The 23,577-nt window shown below is 50.0% G+C and overlaps 1 protein-coding gene across 1 annotated transcript in view; it reads left to right on the top strand.

The window, feature by feature from the left end:
- Window positions 1-23,352, top strand: part of LRRK1 (leucine rich repeat kinase 1) — a 117,230-nt gene extending 93,878 nt beyond the window's left edge. Inside the window, exons 26-35 of the mRNA XM_007110918.4 lie at window positions 2,285-2,451; window positions 5,470-5,667; window positions 6,643-6,920; window positions 8,537-8,731; window positions 9,516-9,667; window positions 14,162-14,279; window positions 15,546-15,662; window positions 18,559-19,409; window positions 19,782-19,883; window positions 21,787-23,352. Coding sequence (XP_007110980.1) covers window positions 2,285-2,451; window positions 5,470-5,667; window positions 6,643-6,920; window positions 8,537-8,731; window positions 9,516-9,667; window positions 14,162-14,279; window positions 15,546-15,662; window positions 18,559-19,409; window positions 19,782-19,883; window positions 21,787-21,964 — 2,356 coding nt within the window. The 3' untranslated portion in view covers window positions 21,965-23,352. The remainder of the gene's footprint in view (window positions 1-2,284; window positions 2,452-5,469; window positions 5,668-6,642; window positions 6,921-8,536; window positions 8,732-9,515; window positions 9,668-14,161; window positions 14,280-15,545; window positions 15,663-18,558; window positions 19,410-19,781; window positions 19,884-21,786) is intronic.
- Window positions 23,353-23,577: the final 225 nt, after the last annotated feature.

The raw sequence follows: 23,577 nt of genomic DNA, 5'->3' as shown, positions 1-23,577 counted from the left end.
TTAGCTGGTGCTCTTTTCCACTGAGCTGGCCCTCCTCTGTGATTCCTACTTTGCTGCTGGATCAAGGAATAGCAGACAAATATCTATTGGTGTCCAAAAAGGGGGCTGTCCCAGATGTACCACCTCATTTTCCTTTCTTGGCAAATGCTGACTCCTCACTGCTAACCTGCAGCTGAGCATTTAGATCCCCTAAATCTGTTCCTAGAGATGAGTCTACCTATATTAATCCAAGATAATAACTGGGGAGAGAATGCTGGAGAAAACAGAAAACTTTCTGTGGTCCCACCCTATAGGAAACAGTCACAGAATCCAAGTGCTTGGTAAAAGATGGAATCTTCTGTAGTCATGGAAACCAGAAGCCATGATTTGGTCTCCCTGGAGATAATTTGACATTGGTGGTTAGCAATGTTTTTGGAGTTGTGAAATCCTGTTGTTTTCTTATTCAAAGGATTGCTATTTGGTTTCTTTAAAGAAACCCTTGGGGGGGTGGCGAGAATATTTGTGTTGTCATTTTTCCAAATTACTCTCCCACCCCAAGAAAATGGATATGGAGTACTCCGAGATATTGCAGGACTGTGGTTCCAAAACATGCTTCTGGATGAGTCTGTTAAATTAAGAAATCACTTCCTACATTGGAAAAATTTCCCCCATAGATCTTTTTAATATTCCCATTACCTCATTTGTAGAAATGACAATTAAATACCACTCTTCTGCAAAGTGACTTACCTTTATCTCTAGATCTTTAACATGAGGGTTGTCACGTCTTGGAGACCACATGCAGAGATTTATATATGTGCGAATCAGATTTCATGGTGGGGTGCCCAATTAGGCAGCTCTAAATTTTAGAATTTTCATTTATTTGCTGAACCTTGTTATGTTTTATGCCCCCACTGAATCTGGGCTATTGAGTCTACTGTATGGAATCTGGAAAGCAAAGCCAGATTGGTTGTCCCTGTTGGTTTGGATCTAATTGCAGGCTATAGCATGGTTCTTAAACCAAGGTACTTGGCTGGGAGTTGAAATGCCCAAGAATCTGAACAGAATTCACAATCCAGCAGAGACTCTCTGGAAACTTTAACTATGGCCCAACCATGGCCCCAAAGCATCACACTCCCTGACTGGGAGTTTAGGCAGGTGGGGGCAGGGGCAATCCGGCATCCACAGAGCCTTGTCCTGTGTCCCCAAATTACAGGAGTCCTAACAGAAAGCCCCAAGGGATCTTCAGCATTGCCACTGTTCCCTGTCTCATGCGGCTTCCAAGTGCCCACACTTCCCAAGCAGGTGGTTTTGGGGTGGGCACTTGGAGAACAGCCCAGTTCATCTTCAGCTGCATCACCAAGGTCTACAAGGGGTACAGTTGCATCTGCCAGGAGTGTGATGTGGTTGAGCTGTGCAGAGTCTGAGCAGCTGCAAAATCTGTTCCTGGAAGACATGGGCAACAACTGCATGGTTGGGGGGTGGGAGAGGGGCATTGGTCTGTTGGGCCAGGAGAGCTCCAGGGGAGGCACCCGGCAGAGGTAGCTGAAGAAGAACACCGGGGGGCCTCAGCAAAGCAGGCGGAAGCCCTGAAATGGGAGGGCATCCGGCTGCCTTGCCCACCCTCCCTCCCTCTTTCTCTCCCTTCCTGCATCCCTCCCTCTTTCCCTCCCTTCCAGGAGTGACTTGCAATATTTCCAAAAGCCCAACAGAAGTCCCCTTTTTACCTAGGATTAGAACACACAGACAGGTGAGAAGATCTAAACTCCCTGCCTTTGGGTAAAATCCTAGCCATCAATTGTGGGGACACTGGCCATGCCGATCAGAAGCTCTGCATGGCCATTTATATAATTATTGGCTTAATAAAAAGAAATGAGGAAACAACTAACCTAGCAGTAAATAAATGCAGTTTGTCTGATGGATACTAGCTCTCAAAGCATAGAACCTTTTGGAGGAAAATGTCCAAAGGAATTCTTTTTCTGTGTCTGCCACCTTCAGAGGCTTCACCCTATGCCACTTACCATCCACACCTCTGAGACCATTCCTGTTATGAGCCCATTTTATAGAGGAGATCAAGGCTTGTCAGGGATGAGTGACCTGCCCAGGGCTGGGGTTTATCCCAGATCTGTGTGACCTCCCAGTGGCTTTGAACCCTGACTCTCCTCAGTGGGAACTAATGGCCAAGCACATTCTTGTACCCGCCCAGCCCAGGACCCACCTCCCACCTCAGCGGGCCTCTCCAGGTTAGAGGGGGTGGGTAGGGAGGTCTGTCCTAACCGCCCCCCCCAACATACTGTGTTTCCGGCAGGCTCTTCCTGGAGAACAGCAAGCTGGAGCACAGCGAGGATGAGAGCACTGTCCTGGGCCAAGGTGGGAGTGGCACCATCATTTACCGGGCCCGGTACCAAGGCCAGCCCGTGGCTGTGAAGCGATTCCAGATCAAGAAATTCAAGAACTTTGCTAATGCCCCTGAAGGTAAACAGGGCCCTGCATCGTTTCTTCTCACACGTGTTTTCCCTTGGTCCAAACTTGCACCATCTTAGAGACCCCTGAGGCCACACAGGCAGGGGAGGAGGGTGAACAAAGCCAATGTGGGCCCCAGGGGTAGCCCCGCTTTATGCCTGGCAAGATGTGGGCCAGACCTGAGGATTAGGCTGAGCAAGGCCTAGAAATTGCTTTTGGAGATTACTTTCTTGTCTGGACCTGAGCCCCCAAGAGCACGGGCCATCCTTACAATTTCCATCTGCTCCATGTCCAGCACAGGCCTGACACGTGGTGGGCACACAGTCAGACCTCAGGTGGACCTCTCACCCTGGGCCACCCCACCCAGCCACTGAAGGAAGGACAGTGGGCACTCCAGATGGATGAATTGGGAAGCCAGCATGGGTGGCTTCTCCCTTACCCCCTCCACCTGAAGGAGGGCACACCCTCTTGCCTTGGCATGCTCAGGTCCACACATCATGTGCAGCTCAGAGATGTTCTAGAGCAACATGTCACCACTTAATGCTGCCCAGCTAGGGCAAGCGCTAGGAGGCTTCCTCCCTTCTAGCCGGCTGGATATCACATTTCTCACTGCCCCTGGCTTAGCATGGTTATCTTCATGATCACAAGAGGAATTTACACTCTTGGTAGAAAAATTAGAATCATAGAGCAATATAAAGAAACAGATCAGAAAGAAAGAGACATGGGGCTTCCCTGGTGGCGCAGTGGTTGGGAATCCCCCTGCCAATTCAGGGGACATGGGTTTGAGCCCCGAGCAATATAAAGAAACAGATCAGAAAGAAAGAGACATGGGGCTTCCCTGGCGGCGCAGTGGTTGGGAATCCCCCTGCCAATTCAGGGGACATGGGTTTGAGCCCTGGTCCAGGAAGATCCCACAAGCCACAGAGCAACTAAACCACAACTACTGAGCCCACTCAGCTAGAGCCCATGCTCTGCAACAAGAGAAGCCACCACAGTGAGAAGCCCGCACATCACAACGAAGAGTAGCCCCTGCTCACCACAGCTAGAGAAAGCCCGCACGCAGCAACGAAGACTCAATGCAGCCAAAAATAAAATAAGTAAAATAAAATAAATTTTAAAAAAAAGAAAGGAAGAAACAAAACCATAGTTACATGCAGAGAATGTAAATCTAAGAGACTTTATTGACAAACACCATAGCCAATAAGAGTTTGATAAAGTTGTTAGATGTGAGCTCAGCATCAAATTTGGCAAAAATGACCCATTAGAAAATGCCTTCCATGGTAGCAATTAAACCATAAAGTATTGAGGAATAATTAATATTTATCATTCAATTTAGTTCTCATCTAAATTCCAGCAGGGTGTGTGTGTGTGAATCTAACTGATTCTAAAATGCATGTGGGGACTTCCCTGGCAGTCCAGTGGTTAAGACTCCATGCTTCCACTGCAGGGTGCACGGGTTTGATCCCTGTTTGGGAAACTAAGATCCCTCATGCTGCGCACTGTAGCCAAATAAATACATAAAATTTTTAAAAATAATGAGAATAAAATGCATGTGAAGTGACAAAAACCCAAGAACAGCCAAGAAAATCCCACAACGGAAGACAAAGGAGAGAGGCTTGCCCAGCAAACGCCTGACTTATAAGTCTCCAGGCATTAAGGCAGTGTTCTCCTGGGGCACGGCTGGGCCTGTCAAGGGAACAGAGAGAGCCTGCTTGTGTGTAGGAGGCGAGGCTGGCACGTGGCAGAGGTAACGTCAGGAGTCAGTGGGAAAGGCTGACTGTTCGCTAAACTGGGGCAGACTTGGGTCAGGCTTTGACCATAGTCAGAAATACATTCTTAATGGTCTAAAGACCCAATGTGAAAAACAAGACTTTTACACTTAAAACACAAGTTTGTCTGGCACACATAGATCTGGCACAGTTGATACATTTTAACTGCCAAGATTTTCTTCATGCTGTTTAAACTTCCATGTCCAATGATCCCTGATTTTAAAATCTGAACATAGGTGAGGGACAGATCAGGACACAAGAAGACAAGCAGGACCTGGTGGACACTGCTCGGTGACCTCAGGGCTGGCCACAGCCTGGTGGGTGACCAGTTGGTGGGAAAGACCCCTCGGGGGACTCAGGCAAATGCCTTCCATGAGGGATGCATTTCAAGGACATTGGGAGAAGGTTACAGCACAGCCCACCACTGCCCATAGACCTTTCTCCTCTGGCCTGAGATGACGTGTCACAGGCCCACGGCTGCCCCATGGTTTTCTCTCTGGCTGACAAGAGGGTGGTAGTCCTTTCTGCTCTTCATGGTCCTGGCTCCTGGCAGGGAGTAAGGTGAGAGCAGCGACCAAGCCCCCAGCATCCCTGCAGTTGAGCAGTGGAACTTGGTTACATGCCAGACATGTTGCCTGAGCCAGGCTCCGGGTGACACTCGGGAATGCAGGATTGGAATAAGATCCAATTGAGACCCTCGGGCAGCCAGCAGCGGGGTGGGGTGAGGGCTAAGAGAGTGGGTGACAAGCCTGGGGGTGTGTGCACCAAGGGGCTAGGAATGCCGAATGTGACAGGACAAGTGTAGACCTGAGGAGAGGGCTTGATACCAGCCCGGATGCCTCAGGAATGCCTACATTTGGTGCCAAAATTGGGTGATGATATTGCAACCCCAGTTATGTTGAGTGACTGAAAATGTAAATCCTGGGGCCTCCCTGGTGGTGCAGTGGTTAGGAGTCCGCCTGCTGATGCAGGGGACACGGGTTTGTGCCCTGGTCCGCGAAGATCCCACATGCCGTGGAGCGGCTGGGCCCGTGAGCCATGGCCGCTGAGCCTGCAAGTCCGGAGCCTGTGCTCCGCAACAGGAGAGGCCACAACAGTGAGAGGCCCGCGTACCGCAAAAAAAAAAAAAAAAAATGTAAATCCTGGCCCTGCCCAACCCCTCGAGTCCCCGTGAGGCAGCTCTGAGTGTGACAGGGCCCCCACGCAGAGCCGCCCTACACAGGTTCCCCAGGCAGTGGTGACAGCCGTGCTCTCCCTGCAGACACCATGCTGAGGCACCTTCGGTCCACAGACGCCATGAGGAACTTCTCGGAGTTCCGGCAGGAGGCCAGCATGCTGCACGCCCTGCAGCACCCCTGCATCGTGTCCCTCATCGGCATCAGCGTCCACCCGCTCTGCTTCGCCCTGGAGCTCGCCCCGCTTGGCAGCCTCAACACCGTGCTGTCCGAGAATGCCAAAGGTACCCACCATGCCCAGAATCTTCCACAGAGCACTGCCTGGGGCCCGCCCCGGCCCAGTCCAGCCCCTGGGAGGCCAGAGAGCCCATGGTGGGCAGCTCAGATCCTGGGGAGCCAACTGTGGCCGGGCACACCCACCTGTGACTCAGGTGCCAGTCCCAGTGGATGATAAAAGAGCTTCTCCAGGCCTAAGTGCTGGGCAGTGGTGTTGGCAAGGCTGCAGGAGCCCACAGTTTGGAGTCAGACAGAGCCATGTTCCGAGTCCAGGCTGTCTGCCATAATCCAGGAAGTTGCTTAATTTACTCATCCATAAAAGGAGGATGATAATAGCCCCTCTTGGAGGCAGTGAGAGCATCAGAAGAGGCAGCCCAGGGAGGCCCGATCAGCAGCAGCCTGGTAAGCCCAGTAGCCACATAAATCTCTCCTTTGCCCATAACTCACCACATCTGTCCACCATTGTTAAAAATCTGAGACCCTGGGGTCAGTTTTATCCTATATTATTTTTTAACAAAAGTTTTAAATATTTACCCTGAGAAATGGGTAACTAAATTCCAAAAAGCTGACAGAGGAAAAGCGGTAGATGTCTTTTAACTCAGCAAGAAGAAATGCAGTTAAAATCAATTATTCCTCCCCCAGTGGAAGAGATTTTTTAATGGAGTTCTTATACCTCCAACTCACCCCTTGACATTATAGCAATCTTGGCCTGAGATGAACTCTAGGAATTTTGGATCCTTGCTCTTTTTAGTAAAAACGCCAACAACTGAAGAAATGCAATTCATGCAATTCATGAGATGCCATGAAGCAGTAACAACAAGCATTTCTAACCTAAATAATCTTAAGAAGGTCATTCTCTGTCTCTTCTGGCATCCAGCCTGGAGAGCAATGAGAACGCATCAGTAGAATATAAAGTATTTGGGGAGACAGAGGTAAGAAGAGAGTTGTTATGATGATAGTTTGATAATTTTTTCTTTGCAAAGATTCTTCCTTTATGCCCCTGGGACACATGCTCACCCAAAAAATAGCCTACCAGATAGCCTCCGGCCTGGCCTACCTGCACAAGAAAAACATCATCTTCTGTGACCTGAAATCAGACAACATCCTGGTCTGGTCTCTGGACGTCAAGGAGCACATCAACATCAAGCTGTCAGACTACGGCATATCCCGGCAGTCATTTCACGAGGGCGCCCTCGGCGTGGAGGGCACTCCTGGCTACCAGGCCCCAGAGATCAGACCTCGCATCGTGTACGACGAGAAGGTATGGGCCCTGGCCCACTGCTGTCCCCTGGCCCAGGACTGCGTAGTCCTGGAGGCACCTGCAGCTTCTGGGCTCCACATGCCCCCAAGCACACATCTCTCCCTCTCCCGTACTCAACCACAGGCACTGGCTTGAACCAGAAGGGCACAGAGGCCTGTATCTACCTAGTAATGTCACGGGTGACTTCTCCTTAGCTTCAGAACAGTGACCTAGCCTCAGAATACTCAAACCTCAGTTCAGGAACATAGTGAAGGCTATGCACAGTGGACAAAAAGTCCAAGACAGAGATGGGTCCGGATTTGTGTCCCAACTCTGCCATTTAAATGTGCAAAATGGAGACAGAGGACCAGCCTCACAGTGGCTTGTGAGGAACAGACAGCTAAGGATGGTAAAGGCTCCTGTTCAAATCAAAAGGCAGCATCACCAAAGCCAAGAGAAGAGAGTGAATTCTGGCAGGTTAAGCATGGCCTCCCAGGCGGCCGCATGGTCAGCCTTGGCTGAGATGAAGGCTAAATGCTTGCCTTCTTCCCTGAGGGCTGTTTGGTAGATGCTGGCACACAGACAACTTAAAACCATCTTACGGTGCTCGCCTTGTATCTAGTGCCAGCCCTGGTTAATTAATCAGCCAGCAGTGAAACTCCCCTGGTCTGTAATTTCTGGTTATTTGGTGATTTGCAGATGGGTCATTGACTAATTGCTTCAAGAATGACCCAAGCATATGTGGGTTAAATCGGCACCTGTGGCTATTAACCAAGATAGAAAAGGCAAACCAGAGTGACAAAAATAAGCTTCTTAGTAACAGGTGACAAGGCACCTCATAACTAAATTTATAACAGAACCTTCACATTGAAAACTCTCAGGTCTATCTTAGCCATTCTCTGCTAAAAAGTTATTTATTGACCCTCATGGAGACCTGTGTAACTCTCTCCTTTAGGCACATTTTCTTGACATTTAGAGGAATCAAGATGTTGTGATCTGGGAGACTTTCCCCTCTTTATGATTTGCATGTACTCCCACTACCAAGCATGTTAAACCAAGAGTTTGCATTTTCCTGCCTTGTTTTTATACTTAAGGGAAAGGACCGTGGCATCCTTCGAGCCCTTAACCAGTGCCTGACAGCAAGTTCTCATTATGTGTTTAGTGGATGGATGGATAGATGGCTGGATGGATGGATGGATGGATGAATGGATGGATGAGTGGATGGATGGAAGGAAGTATGGGAGGATGAATGGGTAAATGGACAGAGGGACAGTCAGATGGATGCATATATGGGTACATAGGAAGATGGATAGATAAATGTGCAGAAGGACAGGTGATCAGGTGGGTGGCTGGCTGGCTGGATGGATAGAAAGAAGGGAGGGAGGAAGGAAGAAAAAAAGGAAGAACTGGAAGATAGATGGATAAAGGGACAGAATGATGGTTGGTCAGATGGTTGGTGGGATGCTTGGACAGGTAGAGAGAGGTGGATGGATTGGTGAAATTGATGATTGTCTTCCTTTGGACAGGGCCCATGTTTTCCTTATCTAACGTGTCTCCCCACTCCCTCTCTCAGGGCCAGCTTGCAAGATCTGCTGGGCCCAGGCAGGGGGTCTGACTTGGCTTGCCTCTCTGCCTAGGTAGACATGTTTTCCTATGGGATGGTGCTCTACGAGTTGCTGTCAGGACAGCGGCCTGCACTGGGCCAGCACCAGCTTCAGATTGCCAAGAAGCTGTCCAAGGGCATCCGCCCAGTTCTGGGGCAGCTGGAGGAAGTGCAGTTCCATCGACTCCAGGCGCTTATGATGGAGTGCTGGGACACAAAGCCCGAGAAGGTACCTGGGGGCACAGAGCCTGGGGGCCTGGCAGCTCCTGCCAGCTGGTGGAGGCTATGGGTCTCCAGAGTGCACATGTATGACTACCTGCCCACCCTTCACTGAGGGTCTAGAACAAATGGGGCAACCCTTTTCTGCTCATCTCTTCTACAAAGAGATATGTATTGCTTCTAATACATCCAGTTCATTTTCTTTGAGTGGGTGTCACTCTTAGGAAAAATGAAGTTTCTTTTCCTCCCCAACTTTTGTGTTACATCATCATGTGAATAAAGCAAACCAACCTTTATAGCGATACAGCCCCCATGCAAGAGCAGAGAGAATGTACGTATCTCTTTTTAAAGTATGGGAATAAAGTTTGCTCATGAGGAGCAGGAGCCATATTATCATTTTGAAGCTAGTTGTTTTTGGAAGAGACCAATGGTTTCAAGGTTAAAACTTATTTATCAAATTAGATGATGCTAGTATAATGTATGGAGAGTAAAGGAGGTCTGAGAAAAATTATTTTCCAGATTTTGTGTCCCTGGGCATGGGGGTTGGAATATCAGAGTTTAGGGTAACCTGACCACTTGACTTTGAGTTGCCATGGATAACGGTGACCCAGACCCTGGAAGGGTTTGTTTCTGGTATCTGAAGTTGTTTTGGCCTCTTGTTTTGATTGGGTGCTGAATAAGCAGATTCCACTTCTTCCTTCCTGGTTCAAGACCCTTAGTTTCAAGGAAAGAATGGGCATCCATCTGGTTGTAAGTGACCCTTGCTCATGACCCTGCTGGCCTCTCTCCCTCAGCGACCACTGGCCCTGGCAGTGGTGAGCCAGATGAAGGACCCAACCTTTGCAACCTTCATGTACCAGCTGCCCTGCGGGAAGCAGACGGCCTTCTTCTCGTCCCAGGGCCAGGAGTACATGGTGGTGTTCTGGGATGGGAAAGAGGAGTCCAGGTAACGTCTGAGGCCTACCGTGCCCTGCTATCAGAATATGGGGGGGTGACCATGGACTTGGGGAGCAGTCATGGATGACCATGGTGAGAGATGGTTAGTGGACAGTGGGTTGAAAGCCTGATGGAGTCTGCTTGAGAGAGAAAACAGTCCACAGACATGCACATGTGGGTTTGTGGATAAGAGAAGCAGAGAAAATGTGATGTCTGCCAGGGACATGGGGGGCAGGGGTCAAAGGAGGGTTTTGTTTTAAGATGGGAGTTATTTGCAGCTTGAAGGTAGAGGAAGTAAATGATGCTGGGGGTCAGAAAGAGAGGAAGGTACTGGAGCAGAGTTGCTGAGTAGAGAGAAGGGAAGGGGTCCCAGGACCAAGCAAGAAGGATGCCCTTAAATAAGAATTCATGCCCCCCCAACCTTCCAGGTGCATCTTTTTCTTAGTGATGTGGCAGGAAGGACAGGGACATTGGGGAGGGGCTTTGCATATTCGAGGAGAATGACAGAGAGGCCAGGGACTTGGAAAGATAGCATCAGAGACTTTGCAAAAAAGCACCATCCTGTGTGAGACCCTTCAGTCCTGGCCAGAGGTGTGGCCTCTCCCACCTACCTAGAATGACATCTTCAGAAGCAAGAGAGCATTTCATGACACGAATAGTCTTCTAGGAAGCCTAGTGCAACATTTTCAGGTGCTCAAATCTGATAAGGCTTAGATAAAGCAAAGCTTAAGATACAATGAGATAAATGGAAGGGACTTTGCCATTTCCCTAAGTCACTATTGGTAAGGTTTTCATCAGGTTTTATGTCACTGGGACTGAGTGTTCTGACATAAGATGTGCTCTAAGAAAAACAAAAATGCCCTAAAAAATAAAAATAAAAAAATATATGTAAAAAGTGTATACATATATGTCCATATATATGTAAAAAATACATATATATGTAGGTGGTATATACATACATACATATACACACAGTCAGTAATTATAATGTTGGTGGTAGTGTTGCTATTTTGAGGCCTTGCTTATAATTGTAGGGTAAAGTTAATGAGTAATTATGTTGGTGCCATGCATTGCAAATTGTGATACTCAGCATGCAAAATATAAAAGATAGGTTAAATGAAAATCCTGTAGTTCTGAATTTAAATTGGATGGATTTGTGAGTATTTTAGCTTTAAGAAAAATGAACTCATATTTCCTAGCTCTGCCCATTGAAAAGGCCTAGAAACAATGACCAACCAAATACTAGTGAGCACCCCTAGGATGCAGATGGTGGTCTCTAAGTGCCAAGGGGAACAAAGGCTTATTGGAGAAGTGGCTGACTCCAGATTTGGGGCAGGAAGTGGACCTGAAACATCTGACACACTGGAAACAAGAATGCCATGAGAGACTTGTGAGGGTGGATCAAAGGGACTCAGGAGCCAATCTGAATAGGTTCCCACTGGCCAAAGATAGGGCAACCAAGGATCAGTAAGAATAAATATCTGCAATGAATTGAGACACATCAAATTGTTTAAATTCATTAGTTTCTGATGCTGCTTAATAAAAAATAATAATTAAAAAAATTTTTTAACTTATAAAACTCCTCATTGATCATCATTGGAGGCTCCTAGCTCCTAGGGAACAAACCTATTATTTTGAAAATTAGTCTATACAGAAAGAATCAAGGTTTTATTCTGCCTTTCCTATGTGAACTGTGCCCCATGGTAGCTAGCAAAAGAGATGATAGAAGGAAGTTTTTCTTTTTAGAGTAAATGAAGCTAATAAATGAAGAAGAAATGCTAGAATTAGAATGTCAGCATTTTGTAATTTCTATTGAAATAATGGATGTAGGCAGTTATCATGAATGATCACAAAAGGAGCGAGAACCAGTCATTGTGAGCCTCTCAATAGAAATACACAACCCCAATGAGGAAGTATTCTTGCCTAAAAATTCAGATGGAATCTAATCAACACTCAAGATCAGGACAGGGGAATGAGGTAGGTTAAACCCTGGGATACAGGAACTCCACAGGACACCTCCCAGTGTCTTCAGCACATGACCTGCTAGGGGAGAAAGAGAAAGAGGGAAGGAAAACCTATCAAAAGACTGAGACATAAAAATCAGTGGAAATGTAGGCTTTCTTTCACTGCTGATTCAAGCAAACTGAAAACAATGATGAGAGAGTTGGGGAAGTTTGAATACTGGATATTCATATTAAGGAATTATTTTCTCTTTTCTTAGGTGGGGTCATGCGTTGTGGTTAGGTTTCTAATCATCTTTTTTTTTTCTAATCATCTTTTAGAGATAAATGCAGAAACATTATAGATAAAAGATGATTTGGGGGATTTGCTTCATAAGAATCTGGGGAGAGAAAAAAAATGGATGGGGACAGAGATGAACTGACATGGCCATACAGTGATAATTACGGAAGCTGTGTGATGGGCACATGTGCCGTGATATGCACACTGTGAAAAAGAAGAAAGGAGGGAGGGATTGATAGGTGGGGCCTGGGCCCTCTGGTTTGAATGACAGCACATGGTTTTCAAACTCCTTTATGGGCACAGCATCCTGATCTCACAATGCTTTTGGTGGAATGTCACAATCTCAGAAGACCAGGAAATATAGGCATATTGCCTATCATGAAAATAAAACCCTCTTACTATTAAAGAGTATAAATGTACACATAAAATAAATTGAAATGCTCACCAGTGTATATAAAAATAAACCCAATTTTCCCATCAATATTTATTTCCTCAACAGACTCTCTAAAATCTTTTAAACAAATAGAGAAAATTTTAAATTATTAATCTTTTTATTTCAGGGATTTTTACAAATCAGTGGAAAAAAATACTAAAATCCAATAGTAAATAGGCAAGGAACATAAGTGTCCTTTGAAAAAGGTAAACAGAGGACAATGAACATATTTTTTAACATTTGAACTTTCTGGTAATCAAAGAAATATAAATTCAATCTGCAAGATAACTTTTTTTCTTGCTCATCATGTTGGCAAACTTTTTTTTCAAAGATAATAATGGATGCTACTGAGGGTGGGTCATACCTTACTGGTGAGCATCTAAATTTACACATCTGTCTGAAAACCAGTTTGTCAGTATGTCTTAAATGGCTTCGAGATACTTATACCCTTTGACCCAGTAATTGCCAGTCTAGGAACCTTCCCAAGTTTGCAGGTATGTTGGGGTTCTCTGTGCTGCTTCTGCCATGGGCCCTGCTCCACCCTACCGCCCAGCAATACTTTCTTCACCTTCTCAGTCTTACAGACTCACCCAGGATATTGGAGACAATACTGCTCAGAGCTGTAAAATCTTATCTCCAATGGGAAGGGGAAGCCTCTCTCTGTGACTTGGGAGGGTTTTAAAAGCTCACCCCCAGCCTGAAGAAGGGGCAAGCTCACTGGAGGGTGAGGGGAAGAAATTATGGCCAGAAGCACAAAGGGCAGTGAGCCTGGGAAGTGAGAGTGGAGGGAGAAATGAGACCATCCTGAATTAAGGAAGGGAAATGTGTGAGAAGAAAGGGGGGACGTGCAGAAAACAGGGTACACACAACAAAATTCTTGTTGGATGGAATAGGGGTGTGTTTTCCTTTAAGTTTCTCTATATTTTTAATTTTTTCCAAGTTAAGTGTAAAGTTATTTATAATATCCTAGTTTTATTTTTTCAATGCATAGAAAAAAGACTGGAGAAAAAGGGAGGAATGTAACTTTGAAGAAAGTTTTTATTTGCTGATTTTTCACTCATCTCTTATCATCTGTGAATACACGTTATCAGTCAACAATGACAAGTGTTTCCAAAATTTGATGGCAGAAAAATGTTACATTGAGAACTGCTATTCACTCACTTGACTTATTCCCTTGGACTGGGGAAAAGATCTGTGTAGCCTGGGTGAATAACCGACCCCTGCCCCAGCTTCAGTCTTCCCTCCAGGCAGTGAGCATGCTGGATGCCTATCAAAGACGGTGGGGAGATGGTGATGCTGGGGAACATGGTGGGGCGGGTGAGTGAAGGGCCACTCTCATAAACAACAGCTTGTTAGTTCTCAGAGCACTTATGTTGGGGGCCCGTTTTGAGACCCCCAGTCTACTCTGCAGTTCCCCCATCTGTCTCTGGTTGACCTGATGTACTCTGCTGTGTGTGTGTGGCAGGGATGTGGGGGGGAGACATGGCCAGTGGGAGGGCAGGGAGCGGCCTTAGTGCAGGTACAGCCCCCTGGTGTCCCTTCATGCTGTGGGCAACTTTTTGAGCCCTCAAAGGTCACAGAAAGAGAAGGGTCTTTCTTCTGCTTGGGAATGGCCTTTCTCTGCCCAAATGTTCAAGCATTACCAGGCAGGCAGAACCAAGCTCTTCCCCAGCCATGAACAGTCCTTGAGTCTCTTAAAACATGTGAAATTGGACGCTGGGCTGGAAGGGGTGGACAAGGCCCACAGCTGATGTCCTTCTCCAAGGCTGCTACAGGCCAGGCCAGGGAGAGGGAGGCCTGAGCTGACTGCACAGTTGTTGCCGATTGTAGGAACTACACGGTGGTGAACGCGGAGAAGGGCCTCCTGGAAGTGCAGCGCATGAGCTGTGCGGGCATGAAGCTGAGCTGCCAGCTCAAGGTCCAGAACTCTCTGTGGACGGCCACCGAGGTAACCACCCCTCTGCAGGGCTCTCATCGAGGTGGGCGACACCAGCCCCTGGGGGGGTCCCATTTAGCAACTAAATATGCAGGACACCCAGGTACATTTGAATTTCAGATTTAACCCCAGCCCACAGCTGTGAGACCCCAGAGCAATGCCAGCAGCCCTGTGAGCAAGCAGCATCTCTGGGATTCAGCTAAGTGTCAAGTGCAGAATTTCGGCAAGAGGAGAACCCCAGCAGGTTGGCGAAGTGACTGGGTTTCTTATAACATTGCCTGTCTACACAGCAAATCCACTCAGCTCTGAGGCCTCGCGCCTTCATGTAAAAAGGTCAGCAGAAGGCGCAAGGAACTGTCTTCTGAGGACTCCAGAGAGGAGTGCCCCAAAACAAATGCTCTGAAGCTACTGGGTGGGGGTGTATGAACTGGTGCAGCCTTTCCAGATGGCAAGTATGGTTCAAATATGCATCAGAAATCTCAAAAATATTCGTACCATGTAAGCCTCTGCAATTTTAGCTTTAAGAGTTTGTTCTAAGGAAAAAACCAAGACACACACACGCACACACACTCAGACTAGATAGGTGTATAAGAATGCTCATTCTAGTATAATTCATAATAGTAAAGACTTGAACAGAATAAACATCTGACAACAGATGAGCCAAATTCTGGTACACCTGAGCAATAGACATGCATCATTCCCTCACAGACCAGGAAGGACAGGGCCTCTGCCTGCACTGATCATCCTGGGAGAAGAAAAGTGTGGAAACAGCATAGAAATGTGGTCCCACTGTTGAGAATGCGCACACACACACCAATACCCATGGAAAACAAAGTCTGGGCTCCAAATCCCAAAAGTGGCTTTCTCTGGGTATTGGAGTATGGGCGATTTTGTTTTTCTTCACAATATTCTATAGTTTTCAAAGTTTTTACAAAGAACAGAAAAATGAAAACAACCAACCAGAAAGCCTCAATAAGTTACTTTCCAAGGCATAAAGGGCCTTCTGAGACCAAGTGCACCCTAGGAACCGGCAGGCCTGTTGCAGCCCAGCTCTCATGTTTTTTTTTGTTTGGTTTGCTTTGGTTTTTTTAAGTCTTTATTGAATTTGTTACAATATTGCTTCTGTTTTATGTTTTGGTTTTTTGGCCGTGAGGCATGTGGGATCTTAGCTCCCCGACCAGGGATCGAATCCGCACCCCCTGCGTTGGAAGGCAAAGTCTTAACCACTGGACCGCCAGGGAAGTCCCCCGGCTCTCATGTTGACTGTCTCCTCCGCAGGACCAGAAGATCTACATCTACAGCCTCAAGGGCATGTGTCCCTTGAACACGCCCCAACGGGCTTTGGACACCCCAGCCATCGTCACCTGCTTCTTGGCGGTGCCTGTTATAAAAAAGGTGAGGTAAGGGGAGGTGGTGTCTAGATCTCTGATTATCCCTTCCCCGTTCCACTGGGCTGGTGGGGAGGGAGCAGAGCCATGCTCTTCTGGATCACCAAGCCTAGGTCACAGTCAGCCTTAGAGAGACAGGAGATCAGGGCCATCATTAGTGGGCTAAGGGGAAGGCTTGCATTCTGCATGCAAATGCCACAGCCCCAGTTCTGGTGAGATGCTCTTCTGGTGCAACTGGTGTCAAGGAGAAGTTGCATGTGTGCCCTTCCCCTTCTGAGAGCAGGGGCCTCAGGATCCTGGCCCAGCACCTCCCACAGCCACTTGGTCACCGGGCCCTGGCAGGCCCCCACCCCTGTCAGGCATCCAGCTCCCCTCCCCCTTCAGCTCTGCCTCCTCGTGAGTGTTCAGCCTCAGTCCCAGAACTCAGTCCCTCTTTGTCCAGCATGGCCCTGAAGACTCATCACCTCAACTTCTAGCCCCTGCCTTTCTCAAATGAATCTGCGAGTGGTTCCCTCCCCAGCCCTGGGCCCCGGCAGTGCTGCTGATCCTCAGGATCAGACCCAGCCCACAGGGCCGGCCAGGGCTTACCCCCCGCTGCCCCCTCACACCCCTCCCCACCCTGCACCGCACTCTGAGCAGGCCCTTCCCTCCAGAATTGACCCTGCCGCTCAACACCTCTTCCTCTTCATTTCTGAAGATCAAGCGCCATGACCATCCCCCCAAGAAGCTGCCCCTACCCTCGCCCCAGCTCCTCAGCGGCGTCCCCAAGGCTTCTCTGGCCTCCAGAACCCCTTTGTGGGCCCTGAGGCCCCTGTTTGTGCAGCTCTCTGCTTGAAGGGTCATTATTGGTGAGGCTTTGTTAAAACATGTCGGCTATTATCATCTGATTCCAGTTCTCCCATCTGCAAAATGTGTGTAAAAGAGATTGAGAGGAGGATCTCTGGGCATAACGTACCCAAAGCTCTGGGCCAGCGCACTGAGTAAATTTGAGCATTATTACTACTTCCTAACAATCGTGAAATATATGCACTCTCCTCTCCAACTCTCTACAGTTTCATTTCTTAAGAAACTGAGATCAGTGACTTCCCTGGTGGCTCAGTGGTTTTCAATCCGCCTGCCAATGCAAGGGACACGGGTTCGATCCCTGGGCCAGGAAGATCCCACATGCCACACGCGGAGCAACTAAGCCCCTGTGCCACAACTACTGAGCCTGTGTGCCATAACTACTGAGCCTGTGTGCCAAAACTACTGAAGCCCCCGCACCTAGAGCCCATGCTCCGCAACAAGAGAAGCCACTGCAATGAGAAGCCCGCACACCACAACGAAGAGTAGCCCCCGCTTACCACAACTAGAAAAAGCCCACACGTAGCAATGAAGACCCAACACAGCCAAAAATAAATAAATAAATAAATTTATTTTTTTTAAAAAAGAAACTGAAATCAACCTTAGAGTCATTTTTGACTGTGGCCCCACGGGCAACTGGGGAGCTCGAGACCTCATTGCACTGAAGCACAGAACTCAACAGAAAGTGTTATTTAAAGCCACGGCTGGCCAGAGCCCCAAGCCAGGGCACCACCACCCACTCGACCAGCTGGAATAAAGCTGGCTCTGTGCATAACCTCCCTGCCAGTCTGCCCCTCAGAGGCCATGCTGCCCTGTGGCCACGGATGACAGACCCCTGCATTCTTGCACGCACACATCCACACCCATCTGGGATGTGGGACTCACCGCCTGGCTGGGGCCCAGAGCCGGGACTGATAGAGACCTTGCTCCTATTTGCTTTGGCTGTTTTCTTTCCTTGAATCCTGATTTCAGTAAGCTAGAGGCTGGTTCACTCATCACCTTGGACAGCCCAACTTCCCAGCTGCCAACAAGAGGGCTTTCTGCAGCTCACCCTCCCTGGCACAAGGCCCACGTCTCTGCTCTCTCCCGGCTCTGGCTTTGTTCTGAACTCTTCCTGGCCACCCCCCAACCCCACCCAGGCGTCTAGGCTGCTAAGCTGCTCTCCATTCCCAGCTCCGCACAGATGCTCTGAGGAGGCCTGGGCTGGGCCCAGCATTCAGCACAGTCTCTGCAATTTGGCCTCTGCCTGATGACCTCTGGTGGTTGTAGAAGAGCACATGCTTCATTGCGGGGGTGGGAGACACCCCAAGACCCCATCAATGCCTAAACCACAGGCATTTCAGAGTAGATGTGGTAAGCGGGGAACGTGGCATAGTGGCCAAAAAGTGCCTCCACAAGAGAGTTGAATTTGGAAGTGATTTCTTCAAGAATTAGTTCAGCAGCATGTGTTGTGACTTGAGCATAAAACTGGGGGGAGTCACAGAGATGACTGGGACTCAGCCCTTCCCTGTGCAGGCCAGTGCCGGGGGCAGTGGTGGGCACGCAGACCCAGGCCTGCTCTTATGGAGCACCCGGCTTGTGGGGCAGCAGGCAGGAGGCCAAGAGCAGACTCATAGGGTGTCCACAACTGCTGTCACCTTAAGGAGCAGAGTTCAGGGGAAGGAGGGCACCACATCCTGCCTCAGAAGGAGGCCCTGGTGACCTGAAGGAGAAGGCAGCTCCCTCCTGCTGGCATTGCAAGAAGCCCAGGCTGACCAAAGGTGAGCCGTGTGGTCCAGGCAACATGTGCCCCTTGCTTGGGTGCCATGGACCTTTCTCCTCCTGCTCACAGGAGGGGGGATGGGTGTGGCTTTTCTGGGCCTGAGCTGCACCTCCTTTGGGAGCATACCCAGAAGCTCCCGCTGGCAGCCGCTGCCTTTTTAGGAGCTGGCTTCTCCAGGAAATGCTGGTAGAAAGCGCGTGCCCACCTAGAGTACGTGCAGAGATGAGCCTTGCACCAACTGTTTCTCCCGGGTGCGCGAGACACAAGGGCATCAAGCATCCCTGTCTTCTCCCCGCAGAATTCCTACCTGGTGCTGGCAGGCCTGGCTGATGGGCTTGTGGCGGTGTTTCCCATGGTGCACGGCACCCCAGACCACAGCTGCTCCTACCTGTGCTCACACACAGCCAACAGGTCCAAATTCAGCATCCCAGATGAAGATGCGAGGCAGAACCCCTACCCCGTGAAGGCCATGGAGGTGGTCAACAGTGGATCCGAGGTCTGGTATAGCAACGGGCCGGGCCTGCTGGTCATCGACTGCGTGGCCCTGGAGATCAGCAGGCGGCTGGAGCCCTACTCAGCCCCTTCGGTGGTCACGTCAGTCGTGTGCGGCTCTGAATGCCACGGGGAGGAGGTCGTCTGGTGCCTGGACGACAGGGCCAACTGCTTGGTGATGTACCACTCCGCCACCTACCAGCTGTGCGCCCGATACTTCTGCGGGGACCCCAGCCCTCTCAGGGACGTGTTTCCCGTGCACCCAATGGGCCCGGAGCCCCTGGACTGCTCCACAGCCAGCCCGAAGGAGCCCAAGAAGGACTCCATTGCAGACATGAGCATCATGTACAGCGAGGAGCTGGGCACGCAGATCCTGACCCACCAGGACTCGCTGACCGACTACTGCTCTATGTCCTCCTACTCCTCGTCTCCACCCCACCAGGTGCCCACGTCCCTTTCAAGCCTACCCTACTCCCCCGCAAGCTCTTCCAGCTTGCCTTTCTCCACTGACTGCGAGGACACAAGCAGGCTGCTCGAGCCCACCACAGGCTCTGACAGGTCTGAGCATGACCTGAGCCCCGTGGATGGCGAGGCGTTCAGCCAGCACCTGCAAGCTGTGAAGATCCTTGCCGTGAAAGATGTCATCTGGGTCCCCAGGTAGGTTTCCCGACAGGGAGCGCCATCCTGCACCTCCCACTGCTCTTGCTTTGGGGGCAGACTGAGGGGAACCTTAAGGTACTGTCAAGATCCATCAGGAGCTGGAACTGGAGGGAATCTCTTTAGCAAATCTAAGAAGGGCTGCATGAAAGCCCATCAGCCCTCCAGAGAACTCAGGGCACCACAAAGGAGAGCCACGGTCAGGTTTCCTACTGGGAAAGGCCTCCTCGCCCTGCTCCGGGGCCCTCTCGGTAACTCAATCCATTTGCAGAAGCTGCGTTTGTTCCCGTGCCTTTCTGCACACCAGCTCTGTTTCCCCTGGAGAGCACAGCCCTAGACAAACGGTTCCCCTTCTGGGTTTTGGTTTCTTAGGCGTGGTGGAGATGTTATCGTCATTGGCTTGGAGAAGGATGCAGGAACCCAGCGGGGTCGAGTCATCGCTGTCTTGAAAGCCCGAGAGCTGACTCCACACGGGTAAGACTGAGGGCAGCTCCTAGAGGACCCAGGGTGTGGTGTAGGGAATCGAGGCCTCACTGCCACCTCCCTGCATGATGGCCTCCGCCCTCTGTCCTCCACCAATAAACATGGTGTCCACCACTGTGGCCATAGACGGAGGACGAACAGGCAGCTCCTAGGGGATCAGCAAATACCAGCTGAACCGGCCATCACCCACTGGTCACGGCTTCCTGTTTTTGGGGTGCCCAGAGCACCTGTGGACCAACTGCCCTGCCTGGGGTATGCCTCCAGTGCCCAAGCTCAGCTGCAGTTGAAATGGGGATCCAGTTGATTCCCCATCCCTCCTGCCAAACAGGAGAGCCCTTCCTGAGGTGCCTCTCCTCCCATACAGCACCAGGTGGAGCCGCACAGCCAGATCACGCCAACCTTTGCCATGCCCACCCTCACCATGCCCATTCCCAGTTTCAGCTGTACCCATCTGCTGGGGGTTCCACCAGGAGGCAGGCCAGACTCCATTGTGAGGGTCATGCTGGGCAGGACAGCCTGTCCAGACACAGTCTGCCTGACTATAGAGATGGGAGGCTGGTGCCAGCCAGTGTTCCTGGAGTTGTCAGGCAGCTGGCAATGTCCACACCCCTCACTTTGCTGAGTCCCACACGGTTAATCTCCCATTAGGAGAAATCGCATTCAGCCTGTTTTCCCCGGAGTAGGATGATGACAGAGGAAATGTCTATGGCACCCGGGCCAGTGACCCTTGCCCTGCAAGTGATACTGGAGACAAGATCTGGGTTTGCTGCTGAGCAACAGCTGAGTTTGTGGGCGGCAGTAGTTCCCAGATCGCAGGTCAGGCTTCCAGGGAAGCAGGCAGGTCTGTAGAGCCCGGGCCTGTTGACCTCAGAGTGCCCACCATTAGTTCCCCTGAACTTTCTCCTGGTGTTGTTTTTCCTATTTGCCTCCCAAAGACAGGTTTACCAAGAGCCAGGCACACTCACTGTAGGGAGAAAGCAGCCCAGGCAGCCAGCAAAAGGGATGCCAGCTTTTTGAGATGCACCTGAGACGTTTATTCCCTTGGCAAATAGCTACCAAGTACCTGAGACATGCAAGGCCTGAGGGAGTGGAGGCCCCTGCACATCCCAGTTTACATGCTGGCCTCAGTGCCAGGCAGGGCACACGGGGCAGAGGGAGGAGATGCAGGCAGTGTGTGCCCGGAGGTGGGACACACAGCCCTGCAGAGGCCCAGGAGGAAACTTGCAGTGTATGCCCGGATCATGCAAAACAATCCACAGGCTCAAAAAAAATGTACATAGTTAGGACTTGTTGGTACTGGTTTTTTGCCTAGTATTTGCCCTATATTTCCTAAGCATGTGGAAACTTAGAAAGGGAAAAGAAACATGCCTGGGCTGGGTGGCAAGGAAATTGAGTTAAAGCTTAAAATCCGTCATGGACCATTGATGAGCAAGAATCATTAGGTAGAATAGATAATTCTGTCCTCCCTCAGCATCTGCAGGGGATTGCTTCCAGGACCTCTGCAGATACAAAAATCCAAGCATGTTCAAGTCCTTGTATGTAAAATGGCACAGTACAGTCAGCCCTCCATATCTGAGGATGCCAAACCTGTGGACACAGAGGGCTGACCATTTTTTCTGGGCTCTTTGGGGTCTGAGGTGCATTAGGGAGGATACCTGCTCTGAGGTGAACCTGAAAGGATGCCCTAGGCCCCTTTTTAGGCTTTAGGAAGACTGCCCAAAGGCTGGATCACAGAGAGAGAAGCAGTGTGTCCCAGCATATTGGTGGTGCCAGGCTGGGGTGCACAGATTCCCCCTTAACCAGGCTGTGTCCTCCAAAAAGGTGCAGGGTGAGGGTCACAGCTCCGACCAAGTGGGGACCCCTGTGGGTTTTCTCAGACCCCCTCTCTCTGCAGGGTGCTTGTGGATGCTGCCGTAGTGGCAAAGGACACAGTTGTGTGCGGCTTTGAGAACGAAAAGCTGGAGTGGTGCCTGGCTGTCTGGAGGGGCTGGGGCACCCGGGAGTTTGATGTTTTCTACCAGTCCTATGAGGAGCTGGGCCGGCTGGAGAATTGCATGCGGAAGAGAAGGTAATTCCTGTGGAATGAGCATTTCTCGGACCTGGCCAGCATGGGCCAGCAGCCTGACCTCTCCACCTGCAGCCTGCAGCCCTCTAAGGACCCAGGAGGCAGACTGGGTTCTCCTCTGAACCACTTGCTGCTAAGAAGTGCTGAGAAGTTCCCACCCCGCCCAGGTTGGGGGGGGGGCAGGGTTGAGGGTTCTCCTATTCTAGGGCTGAGTTCCCTGGATACCCGCATCCCCCCAATGCTGGTTTTACAGCCCAAGGGAAGACGGTGGGGTCTGATTGGGCCAAAGTCCCCCTGCCTCTTCCATCCACTCTCAGGGCTGGGCTGGGTCACACGAAGTGGGGCTGGGCCTTGCTGGCATAATGGGCCTCCCCACTTTCACCCCCAGGTCTGGGGTGGAATTACACTAGGGGCTCTCAGTTGGGGAGCAGTTTGGGGCAGGGAGGGAGGAGGGCTGTGACCCCTGCCCCTTCCCCCGGTGGCTCCCAGGCTCTCAGCACATTTCTCAAGCTCCTGAGTCCCCGGGGCCCGGGGCCCCGCTCGGGCAGGCTGAGATCAGATGTCCCCGCTTGGGAAAGTCTCTGTGTGAAAAGCTTAGAAGGACCCCAGCGAGGAGCACTGCCCAACCTGGGGAATGAATGAGTTTCTTTAAGTGACAGGGCTGGAAAGGCAAGAGCCAACACAGGGCCGAGAGCACCGACTCAGCCTTTGCATTCCTCTCCTGTCAACAGAAGGCAGAGAGACTCAATCATCAGGACTTGAGAAAGGGCCTGTGTTTACAGCTTTGTGAAATAAATTTGGATGCAGCTGGAGCATAAACCCTGTTTGTTTGCACATAATAATCTTGTTTATCACTTTAACAAATTAAGTCGTATCTCAATGGTTAGGACTCGATTGTGAAATTACATCATATGAGGCTTATATCAAATTATATATTTACCACGCAACACATACAGCAGGGTAAAAAAGTGAAATTGTTAACAGGGGGATGTATGGGTATGATGGCAAGAACTTTCATAAATTACGCACACACTTGCATGTACACACCTATGCACACATGTTCACATCATTACCAAGAGTAACCATTTGAGGCTGCTTAACCCAGAACAGGAGTGTGAATGTGAGATCATCCTCCAATACAAGCTGTTGACCTTTTTCTAAAATTAAATTATAAAAATCAAACTTAAGATTTTGCTGGTGTATGTGGGCAAATGTGATTCCTTTCATCTCAAGAGTGAAGTCATGGCTTTCTGTCTGTAGAGTACGTGTAATAACAGCGCAGACTCTTCCCACCCAGACCCACTCACTGCCCCACTGGAAGGGGCAGCCCCTCCTTGGCCCATGGCAAGGCTGCCCCTAAGCAGTTTCCATGGGCAGAGATGGGCTGTGGTCTCCCCAGTTCCTTGTAGTGGCCTCAGGGGGAGCTAAGGGTCTGAGCCTCCCCATGCATGTCACAGCCATTGGGCCCTCAGCAGGTTCTTGGAGGTCACCACTCCCCCTTTCTTCTCATCTCCGCACCCCACGGCTGCCTAGTTAACTTCTCAAATGCAAACCGGGTCCTACGCCTCCTCTGCCCCAAACCTGTGGTTCACATCCCCCGCAGCCAGACTGCTCTGAGAC

This window comes from Physeter macrocephalus, chromosome 11 (assembly GCF_002837175.3).
Source record: "Physeter macrocephalus isolate SW-GA chromosome 11, ASM283717v5, whole genome shotgun sequence".
NCBI classification, from domain to species: domain Eukaryota; kingdom Metazoa; phylum Chordata; class Mammalia; order Artiodactyla; family Physeteridae; genus Physeter; species Physeter macrocephalus.
The sequence above is the reverse complement of the archived record's forward strand: the minus strand, read 5'-3'. Positions and strand labels throughout refer to the sequence as shown.